This window comes from Motacilla alba, chromosome 1A (assembly GCF_015832195.1).
Source record: "Motacilla alba alba isolate MOTALB_02 chromosome 1A, Motacilla_alba_V1.0_pri, whole genome shotgun sequence".
Classification (NCBI taxonomy): Eukaryota; Metazoa; Chordata; class Aves; order Passeriformes; family Motacillidae; genus Motacilla; species Motacilla alba.
In genome coordinates, this window is record NC_052031.1 from 64,031,753 (window position 1) to 64,047,870 (window position 16,118).

At 44.1% G+C, this 16,118-nt stretch overlaps 1 protein-coding gene across 2 annotated transcripts; it reads right to left on the reverse strand.

The window, feature by feature from the left end:
• Window positions 1-2,638: 2,638 nt before the first annotated feature.
• CREBL2 (cAMP responsive element binding protein like 2) lies at window positions 2,639-15,109 on the reverse strand. Of its 2 annotated transcripts, none has more exons than XM_038154623.1 (4): window positions 14,910-15,109; window positions 6,421-6,618; window positions 5,192-5,339; window positions 2,639-4,559 (listed from the first exon to the last, which is right to left on the reverse strand). In XM_038154623.1, coding segments are annotated over exons 1-4 (363 nt in total). In that variant the 5' UTR covers window positions 14,925-15,109; the 3' UTR covers window positions 2,639-4,557. The 2 variants fall into 2 exon arrangements, with proteins under 2 accessions (XP_038010551.1, XP_038010550.1); XM_038154622.1 differs by having other exon boundaries at window positions 2,639-4,474; window positions 14,910-15,056.
• Window positions 15,110-16,118: the final 1,009 nt, after the last annotated feature.

The following is a 16,118-nucleotide window of genomic DNA, read 5'->3' on the forward strand; positions in this document are numbered from 1 at the left end:
ACACCTCAGGTTTCACTGTGGATTAGAAGCTTATGTTTTCTCATACAAATTCACAATGGAGTCATGTAAGAAATTAATTTATTGACATAACTTTTGGAGAAATTAATGCTCAATGACACAAAGAGCAGGAACTGACAAAGTGGTATTTTGCCCTGCTTACCTCCAACAGGGATTTCTACATCAGCCCATCCTCTGTCACCCCTGAGGTAACTCTTGAGCACAATGAGCAGGACTATGGTTCTTATTTCAGCTTTTCCTCTGCTTTCTCTGCATTTTGAGACTAGTCTCAAGCATTTACTTCTTATATTAATAGTAATTTTATAGGTAAGTTATGGGGATTACATTCTTGGAAAGCAGCAAATGGAGCTATGATCCCAAACCTTCTCCAGCTCTTCAGGAAGAACTAGATTCATTGCTGATGTAGGTTAATCTTCACCCTAAAAAGTAAAAGGGGAAGAAAAGGAAAAACAATCAGTCACAGGCACTCTCAAAGTTGGCCAGATTTCAGCTTTCAAGAAACAGAGAAACTTTCTGAAATTTGTCAACTACATTAAAATAAACCCCTGATATAAGTTAAGACAGTATTTGAAAAGCACTTAACAGGATACTGATTCTTTGACAAAACTTATTATAAGATTGTGAACGCAGACTGTGATTACTTTCTTTTTCTTTTTTTTTAACACATAATTACAAAATGTTCTCAGTTAGGTGATAAGTCAATTAAATGTACCCCCTTCACTGCAGGATTCTGTGCATGCGGCATACATACAGCGAACAAAAAGGCAAGACCCACTGCACATTTTTCTTATGAGGCTGCCACTATCTAGTCCATCCTTGCTTTACACTCCCCAAAAGGATTAGTGCAGTGCTTAGTCCATCATCATCCACTGAATTCAGTCTTACTACCCTTAACCCTAACAGGAGTTCTGCTGTTGGTGTAAACACCAAATAGTACAGACAGCATATTTTAAGACTGTGGACAGTTTCCAAGAGATACCCACCTTTAGCTTGCCAAATGAGTCTGGCTGAAGATTAGATTTCCGTGGTAAGTGGGAAAATGAGGCATTTCCAGGCTCATTTCCTTCCTTCAGTACTTGTGAGAGAGAACCAGCTGTGCTCACTCACTGGAGGAGAAACATGGGAAAGGCTGTACCCAGCCTACACAAAAAGCAGGTAAGACTATACCACCCTACATTATTTAGGGAACAAGATGAGACTCCTGACATGAGGACTTGCCTGTGTCACTCCTAGGAGCCACCCCAACAAGGATGAAGAGTATGAGCATTAGAGCAGCAAACAAGCATGAGCCACAAACACTCGCTGGTTTTCAAGGGGAACTGCTAAACTTCAAATTTCAAAATAAAGGACTCCCAGAAACCCAGCTAAGGCCAAAAAGTGTATAACACGGCACGACCTGCTACATGATGGAAGCCACAGAAATTTGATGAATGATTGCTGCTGGGAATCCTACATTTGGACTACAGCATCTAGTGCAGATGGAAAAGCTGCAGTTAGAGCTGTAAGTACATGTGACAGATTTTTGCTTGCAGACGATCAAGGATGATGGAGGCAGTAACAGACCTCCTGTCCATCTGCACGAAGCACAAGAAACCTGGCTGAACATGGGTACCACTATTTGTGCCACAGAGCTGGGCCCAGGCTTGCCAAACACAGCCTTGTAATGTCAAGTGCTGACTAAGCCAAGAAACAGGAGCCACCATGACAAGGAACAGAAGAAACTGCTGCTCACCACAATGAGAAATTCCCACTCTCCATTTCCTCCAGAAAAGAAACCTTTCTGCTGAAAGGCTTCCTGTTTGGTCTCACAGCATGTGAAAAAAAGAGGGAAGAAAGCAAGCAGGGTGTTTCTGGCGAGATCAGAGCTGCGTTTGTCACGTTGCAGAGTGCTAGGCAGAGGTGTTCTGGTCACACATCACAACGGCTCTGCATGTTTCCTACATCCCTGATTCTGAAAGACACTTAAGCATCCGCATAACATTTGAAATATGTGTCTAATTACAAGACATGGTTTACATCTGAAAGTGGACTGTGTAAGACTAATTCTAACCCAAAACAATCCATTACACTTCCGGTATGATCATGTTATAAAGTCCAACCTCAAGGTTGGAAGACTATAGTTCTGAACATTTGGCCTAGGGTTTTTCTTCCTCCAGAAAATCCAGAAAAATGAACTGGTAAGGATTCAACATCAACAAAAATCCCCAAACTTATGGGCTGGCTTTATTGCTATCTTTCAGGACAAACTGTAGTGCAGACCTTCAGATAGAGAGGGTGGGTGATGGGGATGGAGGTGGGCAGGATAGGACATGGACAACACAACATGAACTCTCACATCCTCCCCATCTCTATTTCAGTGTGACTTAACCTCTCTTAATAGTCTTGAGTGTCTGTGCAACATTCTTAGCACTTGCTGAGTACCTGGTTGCAGGGTCTAAAGAACAAACCTAAAACCATGCGTTATGGTTCAATATATAGGTGCTTGGAATGGAATTCTGAAAACAATTGTGCTGTACACTGAAATATGGTACTTGATTATCTTCAGTGTTTTCACCCCATCCTGAACTGACAAAATGCTAAACAGACCCAATTAGTTCAATAAAAAAGACAACACTCGCTCTAGCAAAGTCATTCATTATCATATTTATTCTATGAAACAATGCTGAAAATATAAGATTAAAAAATGTTCCATGCATTTCATAAAATACAGAGAAAGACACTGTCATAAACAAAACAGAATAAGCAAGCCAAACACCCTCTGAAAATCCCAGGAGCTCCACTCCCCACACTGTATCATATGAATACAAAAAGCATATCCAGAGAAAGAGCAGTCTGAGGAAAGTGGCAGGTAATCTGTCAGTAACTAGGATGAGTACATGTCTTGGTCATCAGCACACAAGAGTTTTGCCATCACCTTTCTTACTACAAAACCAAACTGATTCAACTTGCTTTCCCTGCTACCAGTTCCTGGCATTGTTTTTGGCTGGGAAACCAGGACAGCGTAGCAGAATTCACATTAAGTTGCTGTCCAGAGAGGTACTAGGGCCCAAAATGTAGGTAGCTATAGAAAGGTATTAGGGCACAGTGGGTGAGAGGGAATGGCAGCTGGTCCCCTGCTGGAAGCAGGCTGCTGGGACATACCTTGACTGTCTTTCCAGGAGCACAGCAGGTGGAAAATGCACCCGCTGGAAGAAGGACGGGCAGAAGTGGTGCCCTAGGGTGACTTTATGATGCTTGTAGTCTGTTCTGTTTATGCTGGATATTAAGTTCTGCACCTTTAAGACTGGTTCTGAGAACAAAGGGCAGGAGAAGAAGTGCACAGTTGGTTTGCAGAATCTGCACTTGCTTCCCTGCGTTGTCTCTCACAGACTGTGTTGTCTGCAGCATGGACAGCAGGACAGAGCTCTCCTTTGCCTTTAGTCAGCTTCTTTAGCTAGCTGAGGCAGAGAAGTTCCCCACACTGTGGCATTTCTTTTTCTTGGAACTCACTGGCCCTGCTCTGGACTGAAAATCCAGAAAAGCACCAGGAGCTCACACCTGTAGCCCACCAGGGTCCAGGATGGAGCATTTTCTAATGCAGGAGGAGAAGAGACTGAGCGAGCCGAGCCACACCCCATGAAAAGGACTTTCTGAATTTGCCACCTCTTCAGAACAACAAGAGGTTTTATTGTTTAATATTATTAATTTTTTATACTTGTGAATAATTTGCTTGTTAAATAAACAGATTTTTTCCACTTTTCTCCAAGGAAATCTTTCCCCGAACCAGCTGGGGGAGGGGTCGCTTGAATCTGCTTTCTACAGGGACCTGTTTGGAAGTTTCCTCCCAAATTTGCCCTAAACCAGGACAAGCAGGAAATGTATCTAGTACCTCTTTAAGAATCCCAGTAACATGAAAGACATGCTGCATTAAAGATGGATGACAAGAGCAACACCTGCAAACAGGTTACAAATGACATTGCTATAAATCTTACTGAAACATTTTGATCCAGCTCCTTCTCCTCAACCTACAATACTGGCTTTGGCTTTAGCAAAACTCTTACAAGATCCTTCTCTTGGTTTTCTTTTACAGAACCTCCCACAGTCCCACAACAGTTAACAACCACATAACCACCAAACACAAAGCCAGCCTAATTCTGGGCTCTGGTATAAAAGCAGCCCCACTCTTGTGCTGGGAATGCCCTAAAGCTGCCATAGCTGTATTTGGGGAGGGCAGGGTAGCGAAAGGAAGAACAAGGCTCCACTCACACCAACACCTGCTGCTCCAAAAGCCCCACCCACAAAGCCTTAGGAACACCATAATCAAAGAATCTCATGTGGGGAGGAGCAAAGAGAAGAGAACAGACTGGGATCCTTTCCCTTGCACCTGGGGATGCATCCACTCTTCAGAACAGCATTCTTCCTCCTGCCAGCTCCCAAGCCACCTCTGCTGCAGTGCGGAAGGTTCTGCATCGGCCTCCTGAGAATGATGCACGAGGGGAAGATTGCTTTAGTTGAAAAAGTGGTTTTCATGTTGATCCTTAAAAACATAATGCTAGAAACTCCTATTTAAAAAAAAAAAATCAGTGAAGTGTTATTTAGCCTGTAGCACAAACTACTACAAAATTAGAAGTAAGATATAGAATTGCCCATGCTACACCTTAATTCTCTCCCTTTGCATATATCTCCCAGGAATTTGAGTTTATATCACATGGTCTTCTCACCTTCCAATTCCCAAAAGAAACCTACTCCATTCCCTGCACAAGCACAAAGGAGTCAGAAAGAAGACTCCATAGGAAATCCCAGGTCCAGCATTTCTCTCTTGAAGTGCTTGCAGCTAGAATAATGTTTTCTTGGTAAAGTTTTTAAAGTTCAATTATGTTTAATGTGCTTCATTTAGCTTGCATTAAAAAACCAGAAAATGCTGTAAGAAATTCAGGTCTTCACAGGTCTCCACAGGCTTTGGTGAAACACAGAGAGTCTTTTAAAATAATTGCCCAGCTTCCTCTATAGTGGAATTTCTGTGTTGTCCATGTAAACATTACACAGAGTCTTTGTACCACCCACTAAGCTCTTTGCTTCAATCAACTATTTCTGCCCAAAAGCACATCCTTATGTTTCTTCCTACACCACAGCCATCCTCCCACACCACAAAAGATGTAACAAAACAGGAATTAATCACAGGCTGGATACTTACAGGGATTGCTGCTGTTTGCCTCTGTCTTTGCAGCCTTGGCAAGTTTGGTTGAGTTCTGCTGTGCTTTGCCTTGCTCCTCTCCAGTTAGCAGGGCTTTTATTTCCGAGGGGATTTTCCCTTGGTCCATGGCCATGCACCACTGCTTGTACTGAAACATGCAAACACATTAGGCCTTAGCAAACTGCCAGGATCACATTAGCAGACAAAACAGGGCTGTAATCTTTACCTTCCGGTATATTCATTTAAGGTCTGAATGTACCGAGCTGAAGCCTCTTACGAAACTGCCGAGCCCTAATGAGCTGAGCACGTGGCCTCGGCCGCATACCTGGCCTCAGCAAAGCCTCTTTCAGGCAATAAACTGCTGCTCAGAGGCAGCACTAGACCGAATACTGTAATTATTAAACAACATGGAACACTCTGTGCAATTTCTGGCTGCTGGCATGCGAGAATACCGTTCCAGTTCATGGCCTATTAAAAACAAATATTTCACATGACTCTGGGGCTGATGGACTACTAAGAGGTCCTTTCCAATTGCGCAAGGCACAGTGGAAGCACGTGTGCCTTATTCCTACTTCCCTCATCTTCAATCCTTCACTGCCAAACCCTGAAGCACATAAAAAATCTGTGGACAGTTGGCTGGCTTTTCACCTGATCCTAAACCTGCTGACTTGTAGTGATTAGCCCTGTCCATTCAAACAAACCTAAAGTCAGGTCAATGCAGCGTCCTCAGCGCTGGTGACATTTCAATGACATCACTGTGTCTGTATTTCCAGATGAAACACTCTCTTTGGTTAATGCTGCTTATTTGGCCAAGACCCCCATCTTACACATCCTAGAACCACCTACACAGAGAGCATGCTGCAAGAATCCACCTCCTCAACAGAGAAGCAATGGCACTCTGTGGATATATGCTTGCCCTTTGATATTTCAACACCTCTTCCCACAATCTCCCTCTGTCAAAGGTTTTTCAAAATCAGACATTTCAAAGACAACAGACTCAAATGTAATGGCACTTCCTCTGCTTGCTTCCAGGTCGGAACCAGCAGATAACTTGTGACATGAGTTTGTATTCTACACACCAAAGCAGGCAAACAGCTGGATGCATCTGATGTTTTGATACCTCCTGGCCAGCCAAATGCCACTGTCAGTCACTGTAGTCCCGAGAACAAGTTTTCATGAGGACAGGTCCCAGATAATACCGAGGGTTAGGTTAAATGATGGTTCCTTACCATTTCAAGCTCTTCTCTGAGAGCACAGATGGCTCGCTCTCTGCTTGAAACCAGCTCCTCCAGGTACTGGTACCTCAGCTTCTTCCTGGCTCTGCACTCTCTTGCACTCTGACGACTTCTTTCAAGTTTGGCCTTCAAGTCTATTTTGGCTGGTTTACGACCTCGTTTGCCTGGTTTCTTTACCTTGCCTCCAACCACCTGGAAAGGAAGAGCACAGTAAAGATCCTGTTCTGCAAAGGTAATGCTGGAACCATGTGACAGTAACTATTAGGAGTCTCAAGTATAAAATCTTGCATATACTTTCTGGAGCAACAGAGGAAATAAGAATGCTGAGCTCTGAAGCTTTCAGGACTCTCTCCAGTGCCTCTATTTCTCTCTCATACTGGGGAGCCCAGAACTGAACACACTACTTCAAGCATTTATGAGGGTATCTGGTTATTGAGGAGGCATAATCAGCTTGTAGTGAAATTGCTTTCATATCACCAACAGCCCCTGCTCTAGCAGGTCTGGAAATACTATATTATAGAGATTAACACTTCAATTTAGAAAAAAAATATTTGTTTCTATCGATATAATGCAAAACTTTTTTGCTGCAGTCAGCAGTTTCAGCCAACTCTAAAATCAGAATTATTCACTAGTGACCTGAGCTTCCTTGGGCTAGATTTCTTTCAAAGGAATCTTGAGGAATTTTACTAAACAGGGAACTCAGTCACACCAAGTCCTATCTCTGTTGCCTCTGTTCCAGCAGTACATCACCACTCTGGCCACATTCACCTTCAAAACCTTACTGCACAGCCTGGTGAGTCTCCTCACACCTCCTCACACAACCTGTCAGTGCTGAACTCTCCCTGTTCCCAATGTAGATCCCCCTTGAAGAAATGTAATTCTCTAGTTTCTTGCCCTATGGAATGCAGGTTTTGCAATCACTTTTCCCTCTTCTTGGTAGCTCCTTTTTTACAGGTCTGAGAGCTCCTCCTGCTACAAATAAAATTTAAAAACATAAAAAAATAATAATAAACCAGTTTACTCTGTGTTTCGCCACTCAAATATTTATTCTTAACACAGGGGCATGGCACAAGAAAATCTTAAATATGGTCTGAAGATTAGTTCCCTGGTCATTGGGCAGTATCACCCAGTAAACATTACATCAGCCACACACCCCAGCTCCCTCTGAAGTGAGGATTTCTCTTTATTTGCATTCTGACCACACTGTTTGACTGGAGGGGGTGTGGAGAAATACACCTAACATACACACCTGCATACTAGAATTTCACTGCTGCCTTAGTATTTCACCATCCTGCACACAGACAGACTTTTTCTAATAGGCAGTGTTTAAAATATCAGAGTTCATAATTAAAAAAAAAAAAACACTTTTACTGTGAAAAGCTACAAAATATTTTTAACATTCAAAGAAGTCACTTGTTCTGCAAACTTAGCAAGCTGCAATAAAAACAATAACAGTGAATTGATGTGCCAGAATGAAGAGGGAAAAAAAGGATCATACAATTGAGCCTATTCTTTCTTTGGAAAGTGAGTCAACAATCACATGCCAACATAATCCTACCCTCTCTGTATTGTCCCTCCTGATTTATTCAGGAGTAGCTGCCTACCATAAGCAAATGAAAGAACAGAAAGTACTTAATGGACATCTATGATAATGAAACAAACACAATACATTCAGAAGAGCAAAGGAAAAAAAAATGAAGCTCTTTTACACTTGAACTGCTGAATACAGTTTAAATAATTCTTTACTTCATCAAGGTGCTCCCCTTAAGATTTTCTAGTTCAAAAAAATCTAATGCAGTTCAAAGTAAGATAAAACTAACCAGATGAGGCCAAGGCAGGGGGCAGGAGCTCTAAGGAAGGGAAAGTGACTGTCCCCTTTCAGGCAAGACAAGGTCTGTCCTCTCATGGAAACACTCTCCTGGCTGTGGATGGTGTGATCCACAGTCCCAGCTCAGCAGAAGGTAGAACTACACAGAATCTTTCCAGGTGGGGCTGTAGGCACTCACAATTTGCTCTCTAATATTACTTGCACTTGGAAGATTAATGGATATTACATTATACACACTACAGCCAAAGTACTTCAGTTCTCAAAGACTTCTAGCACCTTTTTCTGTGCTAATGTAAGGCAGTTCAAAGTAAATCTTTGAATTCAAGAGCTAGATAAGGTTTTGTAGAGACATACACTGCAGCTCTCTCAAAAAGCTCTGGCCACTCTGGGTTCTGACCCTCTAGAACTAGAGTGAGCTGCCACTCAAGGCTGGGGCCCCAGCACACGCCACACTGCTGTGTGAACAAAAAAGTACCTTGACTCCTAATCCTGCACGGAAGCATCGACAGCCATGCCCTCTCCCCAAAGCCTCAGGTGGGTGAATGGTTCCCACCACACCATTTCTCACAATCAGCAAGTTAAGGACTGCTTAGCACATGGCAAAAGCATCCTGGATCCACCATTATCCATAAATTGCCTTCCCTTTGGTCACTCCAGAGAGCTTTCTACAGGTAGGTGGGCCAATTGCTCTGCCTACAAGATATTTTACCAGTGCAGCAGCCCTGCACACAAGCTCCCTTAGGGCAGGAAAAAGGCTTGTGCCTCTTCAACCATTCAACCATGGTTACCTGCCAATGCTCCAACCACCAGGACTATGGAGATAATGAAAAGCTTCCTCCCCTTTTGACTCTAAGCACTAACACCCTAACAATCTGCCTTCACACCATCTCCAAAGACTCATACTGTCTTCATGGCTCCTGGAGTTCACCACACAATTACACACTACCCTGCAAAGGCAGCAATGGTAAGCAATTTAATCAAATCCTGCATCCTTGTCAGTTTTTCCTCACCAATATTTAGAAGCTCCTACTGTAGCCTTAAGCAACCCAGCTGGGGGAAAAAGGCCTGAGAAATCCTTTGCCCCCACACACCATTACCATATCTCCCTGGCTCGTAGTCCTGTTTGCCTGCTCAGCTGCTATGCTGATGTGACAGAAAGAAGACAAAGCAGAAGTGATAGTTGATGTTGAACATGGCAACAGACCAAGCAAACATTTTTTGTCCCTTTGTATTCCTCTGCAGTTTATAAAGAGATGCGTATTAGCATTCAGCAGTTGAGATTTGGGGGTTTTTAAGGGAGTCATAAGCAATCAAGACTCAGAACAACATTAATCATAAAAATTTTCATAGAAATATTAATAAAGGCATGCATTAGTTAGAGATCTGAACAAGCTCCCATTTCAGTTCACTCAGACTTCAGAAAATAGAAGAACATGACTCTTTTCTCAGGCACATGGTGTGATTCTTGGGGTGTCCTGCACAGGGCCGGAGTTGGACATGATGATCCCAATTGGTCCCTTCCAACTCAGCCTATTCTGTGACTCCACAATTTCCTTTTAATACCCTACTTAGATCATAACCTCATTCTTGCCTCCCATCAGTGCTCAGGCACAAAGTTATTTGACCTGGAATTGGAAATAGCTGCAATTACTTGACCTGTTAGAGAAAATTCCTCAGATTTCTGGATTTTTTTTTATTAGAAGCATGCAGCAGATCTCTCCAAAATCCTTGCCAGAATGCACAGCAGAGAGATCCTCCACAGGAAGGAGATGTACACATAATACAGCTACACTGTATCAGCTCCTCACTCACAACCCTGAGAAGCACATCTGCAAGTTTGAATCAATTTAGCAGATTAAAGCAACAGCACCCCAGGCACTGCTCAGCTCCACTGACCAGCAATGCTGATCACATTGACCAGGTCAGCATCTCCCAGAAGCTTTGAGTTCGTTTGCCAATAAACAAGCAGCTCCACCAAGCAGTACTTGAGATCCATCTCAGGCAGACTCTGCATTGCATTGGCAGCTGGAGATACAAGTTTGCAGAACTTAATGCAGCATGGAACTGGTGATCATCTACAGAATTTATATAAAACTATAAAATGATTAGTAAGCAATAAAACCTAAGGGCTGTGTTACAGTAGAGGGGGGAAGAATCTATTCCCACTTGCAAGCATTTTTACAAAATCAGAAAGCAAATGAAGCCAGTCACAAGTCTCCTAATAAAGATGAAGTTTTCTGATCTTCCAATTCAAAGTAGCAGTACAAAACCCAGCTAGAGAGCATGCTTGTTATTCCTCCATTTCATGACATTTTATATGCCCAACACAATTCTTTCACTTTCACTGGCAGACAAAATGCATCCGATAATGATCCAAAAATGCAAGATACTATTTAGTGAGCAAACACAATCTAAGTCTTAAGCAGATGTGTCAACAGAAATTAATCCTGAAACTCTCACCACACAAAGTGCTTCATGTCTTAAGAATGCCATGTTCAGCACAGAGGCATAAAGAATACCGTCAGTCTTTGCTGCAACATCTGTTTTAGAAAAGCATGAGCTAGGGATAAATGCCAAGTTTTCATAAAGCGTTATGCAGGCACCCAGATGGGTAAGTGCTACGGTTCAGGGCAGCAGTCACTCAGATGCCACCTTGCCATTACACAGGTGACAGCCCTGCTCTTCCCCAAGGAAGGACTTACAGCCTCACACGGGAATTATGTCCACCACTGTGCCCTACACATTCTCTCAGTTCACACTAACAGAAACCAGGCACTTTTCTAAACCTGTCTCTGTTAGAACTCGGGCTCAGGGATGGTCAGCTAACTCCACCATGTGTATCCTCCCAGCCCACTGTAACAATGAAATAAAACTGTTCGAGCTGCTTTAGAGGCTTTAATCTCCTCCATTTTAATCACTCCTTGCAAATATGAGCAGACGTGTCATCTGAGCAATGCTGAGCAAGAGCTTTTTAAAACATTTAATGATTTGAAATTGCTCCTATTAAACTATAACCAAGGTTTTACATTTCCAAGCAAGCAGTAATGAGAATGCTTTATGTTTGGACATTGTAATAATAAATGGATAGTGGGATGTTAGTTCTCATAAATGATGAATATATGTTACAAGGATGGAATAAGTTTTGCTAAGACCTGGTTTTATATATATGTATATATATGTAAGTTCTGTAATGTTGAAAGTTGATCTCCAGCCATGGGGAAGGTTGAAGCATGAAGGACTGCACACTCCAAGAGGTGGGAGGAAGGAGGAGCTGGGTCAGAGGAGTGACAGATGTATAAGTGTGGGGAGGGCTGGCTTACCAACAGCATAGGCAGGGTTGTCAGGGGTGTGGGTGGTGTGCCTCTGGCTGCAGCTAAGCACCCAGCACCCTCCCTTTTTCCTTATTCACTCCCTTGTTACGATTCAATAAAACTTTTAAAATTCTAGAACATGAGGCATCGTTTCTCACAGACATGATCCTGGGTGGAAGACTTCTCCAGCACATCGAGAACCTGCACACTCTGAAAAAGCCCTGAAGGATGAAAAGACAGCAGCCCACCTCCTTAGCAACTGAGGTCATCTCCACAGTAGCTGTGTCCCTGCTGTAGCATTCAGAGCATTACCTAGAGCTGACTCCAGGACTGCTGGGAGATCTCTCTCTCCCTGATCCCCAGCAGCCCCAGCATGAGCGTCAGAGGCTACAAGACAGCTCATGGCCAAACACCTCTCAAGCTCTGTATTTGAAACACAAGATTTCACACCTGGCTTGCTCCAACACTCCCTCCAAGGGACACCTGCATCCCCATAATTATGACTCAGGACCACAAAGGGCTGAGTATTTGATGTCTCACAGCCAGGCTGTGTGGAAAGCAAGCCAGCTCCTTGGGTGTAGCCCTCTGCTGAGAGCATTCCCCTGCTGGAACACCATGTGCTCCCTCCGAAAGGAAAGCTGCATGAACACCAGAGCAGGACCTCAACAGCTGCTGGATCCACAAATATAGTAATATAATATATTTTCTGTGCAAGACAAGAATATTTACAATAAAAGACAGCAATACCAACGTTTTTTGGTGGTGGTCTGGTTGTTTGCTTGTTTTTACTTTCACTGGAATAACAAAAGTGACACTACAAACTTTTGTTTCTCATTTCTAGCTGTAAACTGAAAAGTTAATTACCAAAGTAAGTCTTGTCAGTGTCCCCTATAAAAAACTCTGTAATTAATACAAAAGATTGCAGTTAGCCGTACAAAACTGTATTTTAATGTTGGCTTTATTAGCCAACATTAAAAGTTATCAAGTTCTTATCAAGTTATCAAGTTCTTACCCTAGTCCCTATTCTCTGCTTCTCAATGCAGATAACAAATGCATAATATGTTACATGGAGTCTTGTAAACTAACCAAGAAATTTCATCTATAAAGGCTGAAGCCACCTTAACAGAGCCTCTCCTTTTTCCTCTGTCCAAAGACTTCAGAGATGGACAACTGATGCTTTAACATGAATTAATTGCAAGTAACAGCTACATCACTGAATTCTTTCCCTTCTGCACCCAATAGCTCAAATCACAGCGACAAGCGAGGCCAGTACCTGAATAACCCCTAGGTTAAAAGCAGCTCTATAGAAGAAAAGGAGGTCATATTTTGGGTGGGGGTTCTTCGGGGTTTTTTGTTTGTTTGGGGTTTTGTTTGGTTGGTTTGTTTGTCTGTTGGGCTTTTTTGTGTGTGTGAATATTTTAAGAACATCCTTCTGAAACGAAACATGAAATTTTTCTAGATCTGATGTTAAGATATTCTACCTCTCCCTTTATTTCTTGCTGTTTCCTTCCAGTTTTGAGGAATGTGTTGACAAGAACCATTCTTCTAATGCCCTCTTAAACCAGACAAGGCTAAATTAAAGTGCACTATGAATTAGGGAAAACTTTGCAGCCTGCAGCTCAGTCCTAAATTCTTTGTGTCACACAGATGAAGGCAAACACTGAACTTGGCTGCAGGCAGTTATAGAATGGTCACTACACTACCAACACAATTTAGTTGATGGAGTTTTTGCAGGGAAAGTCCCTTCACAGGCCAAGCCCCTCAGCAAGGAGGAAAGCATGACTCAGTGGAATTTTTAGGAGGTTTCAAGGACATGCTGACTCCGGTGTAACCACAGTGGCTGTAAAATGAGGTATCAATAGTGCTTGCCTCATCCTGACACAGCAACCTGCAATGGGAAGAGCCCTCCTAAGGGAAATGGCATCTCTTGAACGGAGTCACCAAACCCTCAAAGTGACCTGCAGCTTCATGAGCGATAAAAATTGTACTTGGGAGTGAAGATAGCAAGAAGAATGTATATTCCACTCTGTTGTTTTTTCCTATTCAATTCAAAATCAATTAAAAAAAAAAAAAAAAAGACCAAAGATTTTAGTTTCTGACTGGGTAAATAGATTTATTTTATTTATTTATTTAAATGTGTCAAAAAATGTTTCAGGGGGAAAAAAAAGGCATACTATCCCAACCCCACATGACACAATGGTAGACCAAAAATTATTTTTAAATGAAAATGTGGAAGTTGGGTAATAGAAGGAGCCTAAGTCAGGCAGAAAAGAACACAAAAAGAAATAAAAATCAGATAATGCTCATGAACTATATATGCCTCCAGAACTAAATCTTCTGGATCTTCTAAGCTACTGCCCAAATTGCACAAACTTTTATACAGTTCCCAGACTTGTGAGACATCAGTGATGCAGATTTCTCCCAACCTCCTTCACAGCTTTCAGACAAGGCCTTAATAAAATAGTATACATGTTAAAATAGCAGATCACCATAAACCTTTCACAGCCTTACAATCCATTCTGAGGGTTGTGGACTGCCAAATTACTGATCGCTTCTAAATTTCTTTATTCCACAAGAAATCGTGTCAAGCATTTTTTTCCCCCCTTTGAATTAAAGCAGATCTTCATAGGCTGTGTAATTTTGTTCCAGTAAAACTCCAGTGGTGCCTCCTGGATAACCCGTAAGCAGCACTCCGGGGAGCTGAAACACGCAGCCTCAGCTGGGAGTCTGCGCTGCCCAGCGCTGCAGAGAGCAGGCACGGCCGCGATCCCTGCTGCAGGGGCACCCTACAAGCGGCAGGAAGATCCATTCCTGGGGCACAGGAAGATCCGTTCCTGGGGCACAAGAAGATCCGTTCCTGGGGCGCAGGAAGATCCGCTCCTGGGGCGCAGGAAGATCTATTTCTGGGGCACCTTCGCATGTTCGGCTCCACTCAGCTGGAAGCCCACACCTTCAGGGATGCCGCCGTGCTGCTCTCATGAGATTCCTCCAATGCTGGAAGAATCCAAGCTGCAGCACCCAGTGCAAGGCTGCAACCCACGCTGCTGCCCCCGTACCTCACCATTTGCGCTATTTACCGAACCAATGCAGGCTGCTGCTGGGAGCATGAGCCACGGCACCGCACCACTGCTGGCACCCAGCCTTTGGCCCATGCCTGGAGGTTTAAGGAAACGCCAGAAGCAGCAGCGAAGCGCTGCAAGCAAGAACTAAGGGGCCAAGCCTTCCTTCCTATCAGCTGCGGCAAGCAGAGCTCGTCAAGAGCAGATTTCAGAAGGCTCCCGGCACCAAGAGCCTCACGGGCTGCCCTCGGCTCCAGCTGCCGGGCGGGCCCCGCAGGCCCTTACCTTGCTGTCATCCATGTGTGCCGCCAGCCCCGATCCGCCTCGCCGCAACCCCTGCACGAGGAGCAGGCGGAGCCACTCGCCCACCCGCAGCCCCGGCAGACACCGGCGCTCATAGAACCTCAGGGCCGCCCGCGGCCGCCGCCATCGCCCGCCGCCATGTTTGTTTACAGATGAGGGGAGAGGCAGCGCCGGCAAAGCGGTGCACGCTGGGAAGTATAGTCTTGTTCGGCCCCACTGCCATTGGCCGCCTCCCTTACGGGGACGGAAAAAAACTACAACTCCCAGCAGGTCCAGCAGAGGAGCGGCGCGGCCATTGGTCCTCGCCTGGCCAACCGAGCGAACTACATTTCCCAGGAGGCTCCGGGCGCTCCCCCGCCTCGCCGCAACAACTGAATGTGTTGTTTTGTTGGGGTTTTTTTGCGTTTGTTTGTTTGTTTGTTTGTGTTTTCTCTAAAGCTCGCACCATTCCACGGCTGTTCTGCTGCAATCGCAATGGCTCCGGAAAGATGAGCAGGGGCTGGTGAGGCCAGGGCTGCCGGCTCCGACCCTAGCACGGGCTGTCTCAAGCTAGATGAAAAAAAACCCCAAACCAATAAAACAACAAATTTAAGTTTTCTGCTGTTTTTCGCCTTGCTTTGCCCTAAGAGTTCCTGAAGACAGAGCCGAATTTTCCTGGACACTACTGAGCTCCCCCAAGCCTGCAGAAGCAGTCCCTGTTGTTAAAAACCAGAGCAAGCTCCCGGTACTAAAGTGATTTCAGTATTTATAAGAAAAAGAATTATAAGAATTAAAGGAAAAAGAAAGGCCTAAGGCAAGGGGGCCCGTGGGCCGAGCAGGAGCGTTCCCGTTGAGGACGCTGCAACGCCGGCGCTGGGGCTCCCTCAGCAGCGGTGTAGCGATGTCCCCGATGTCCCGGGTGGAGCGGCACGGACTCAGTGGGTCAGAAGTCCCTTTTTATCCTGTTTTTTGTCCCTTTGGATTAGTTTCTTTTGGGATCCTTCATTTGCATGAAGGTTTAAGGCGCTTGATTGGCCCATTGCAGTTCCGTCCAGCTCGTTTCGCTTGGGGAGGTGGTGCACTTTGCTTAGGTGTATTACGGTACTGTTGAGTACCGTATTTCCTACAACCACCACCCTTTCAACCCCTTTCACAATACAACAACCAAACCAACAGCACGCGCTTAACGATCTAGCAACTATTTTACAACAG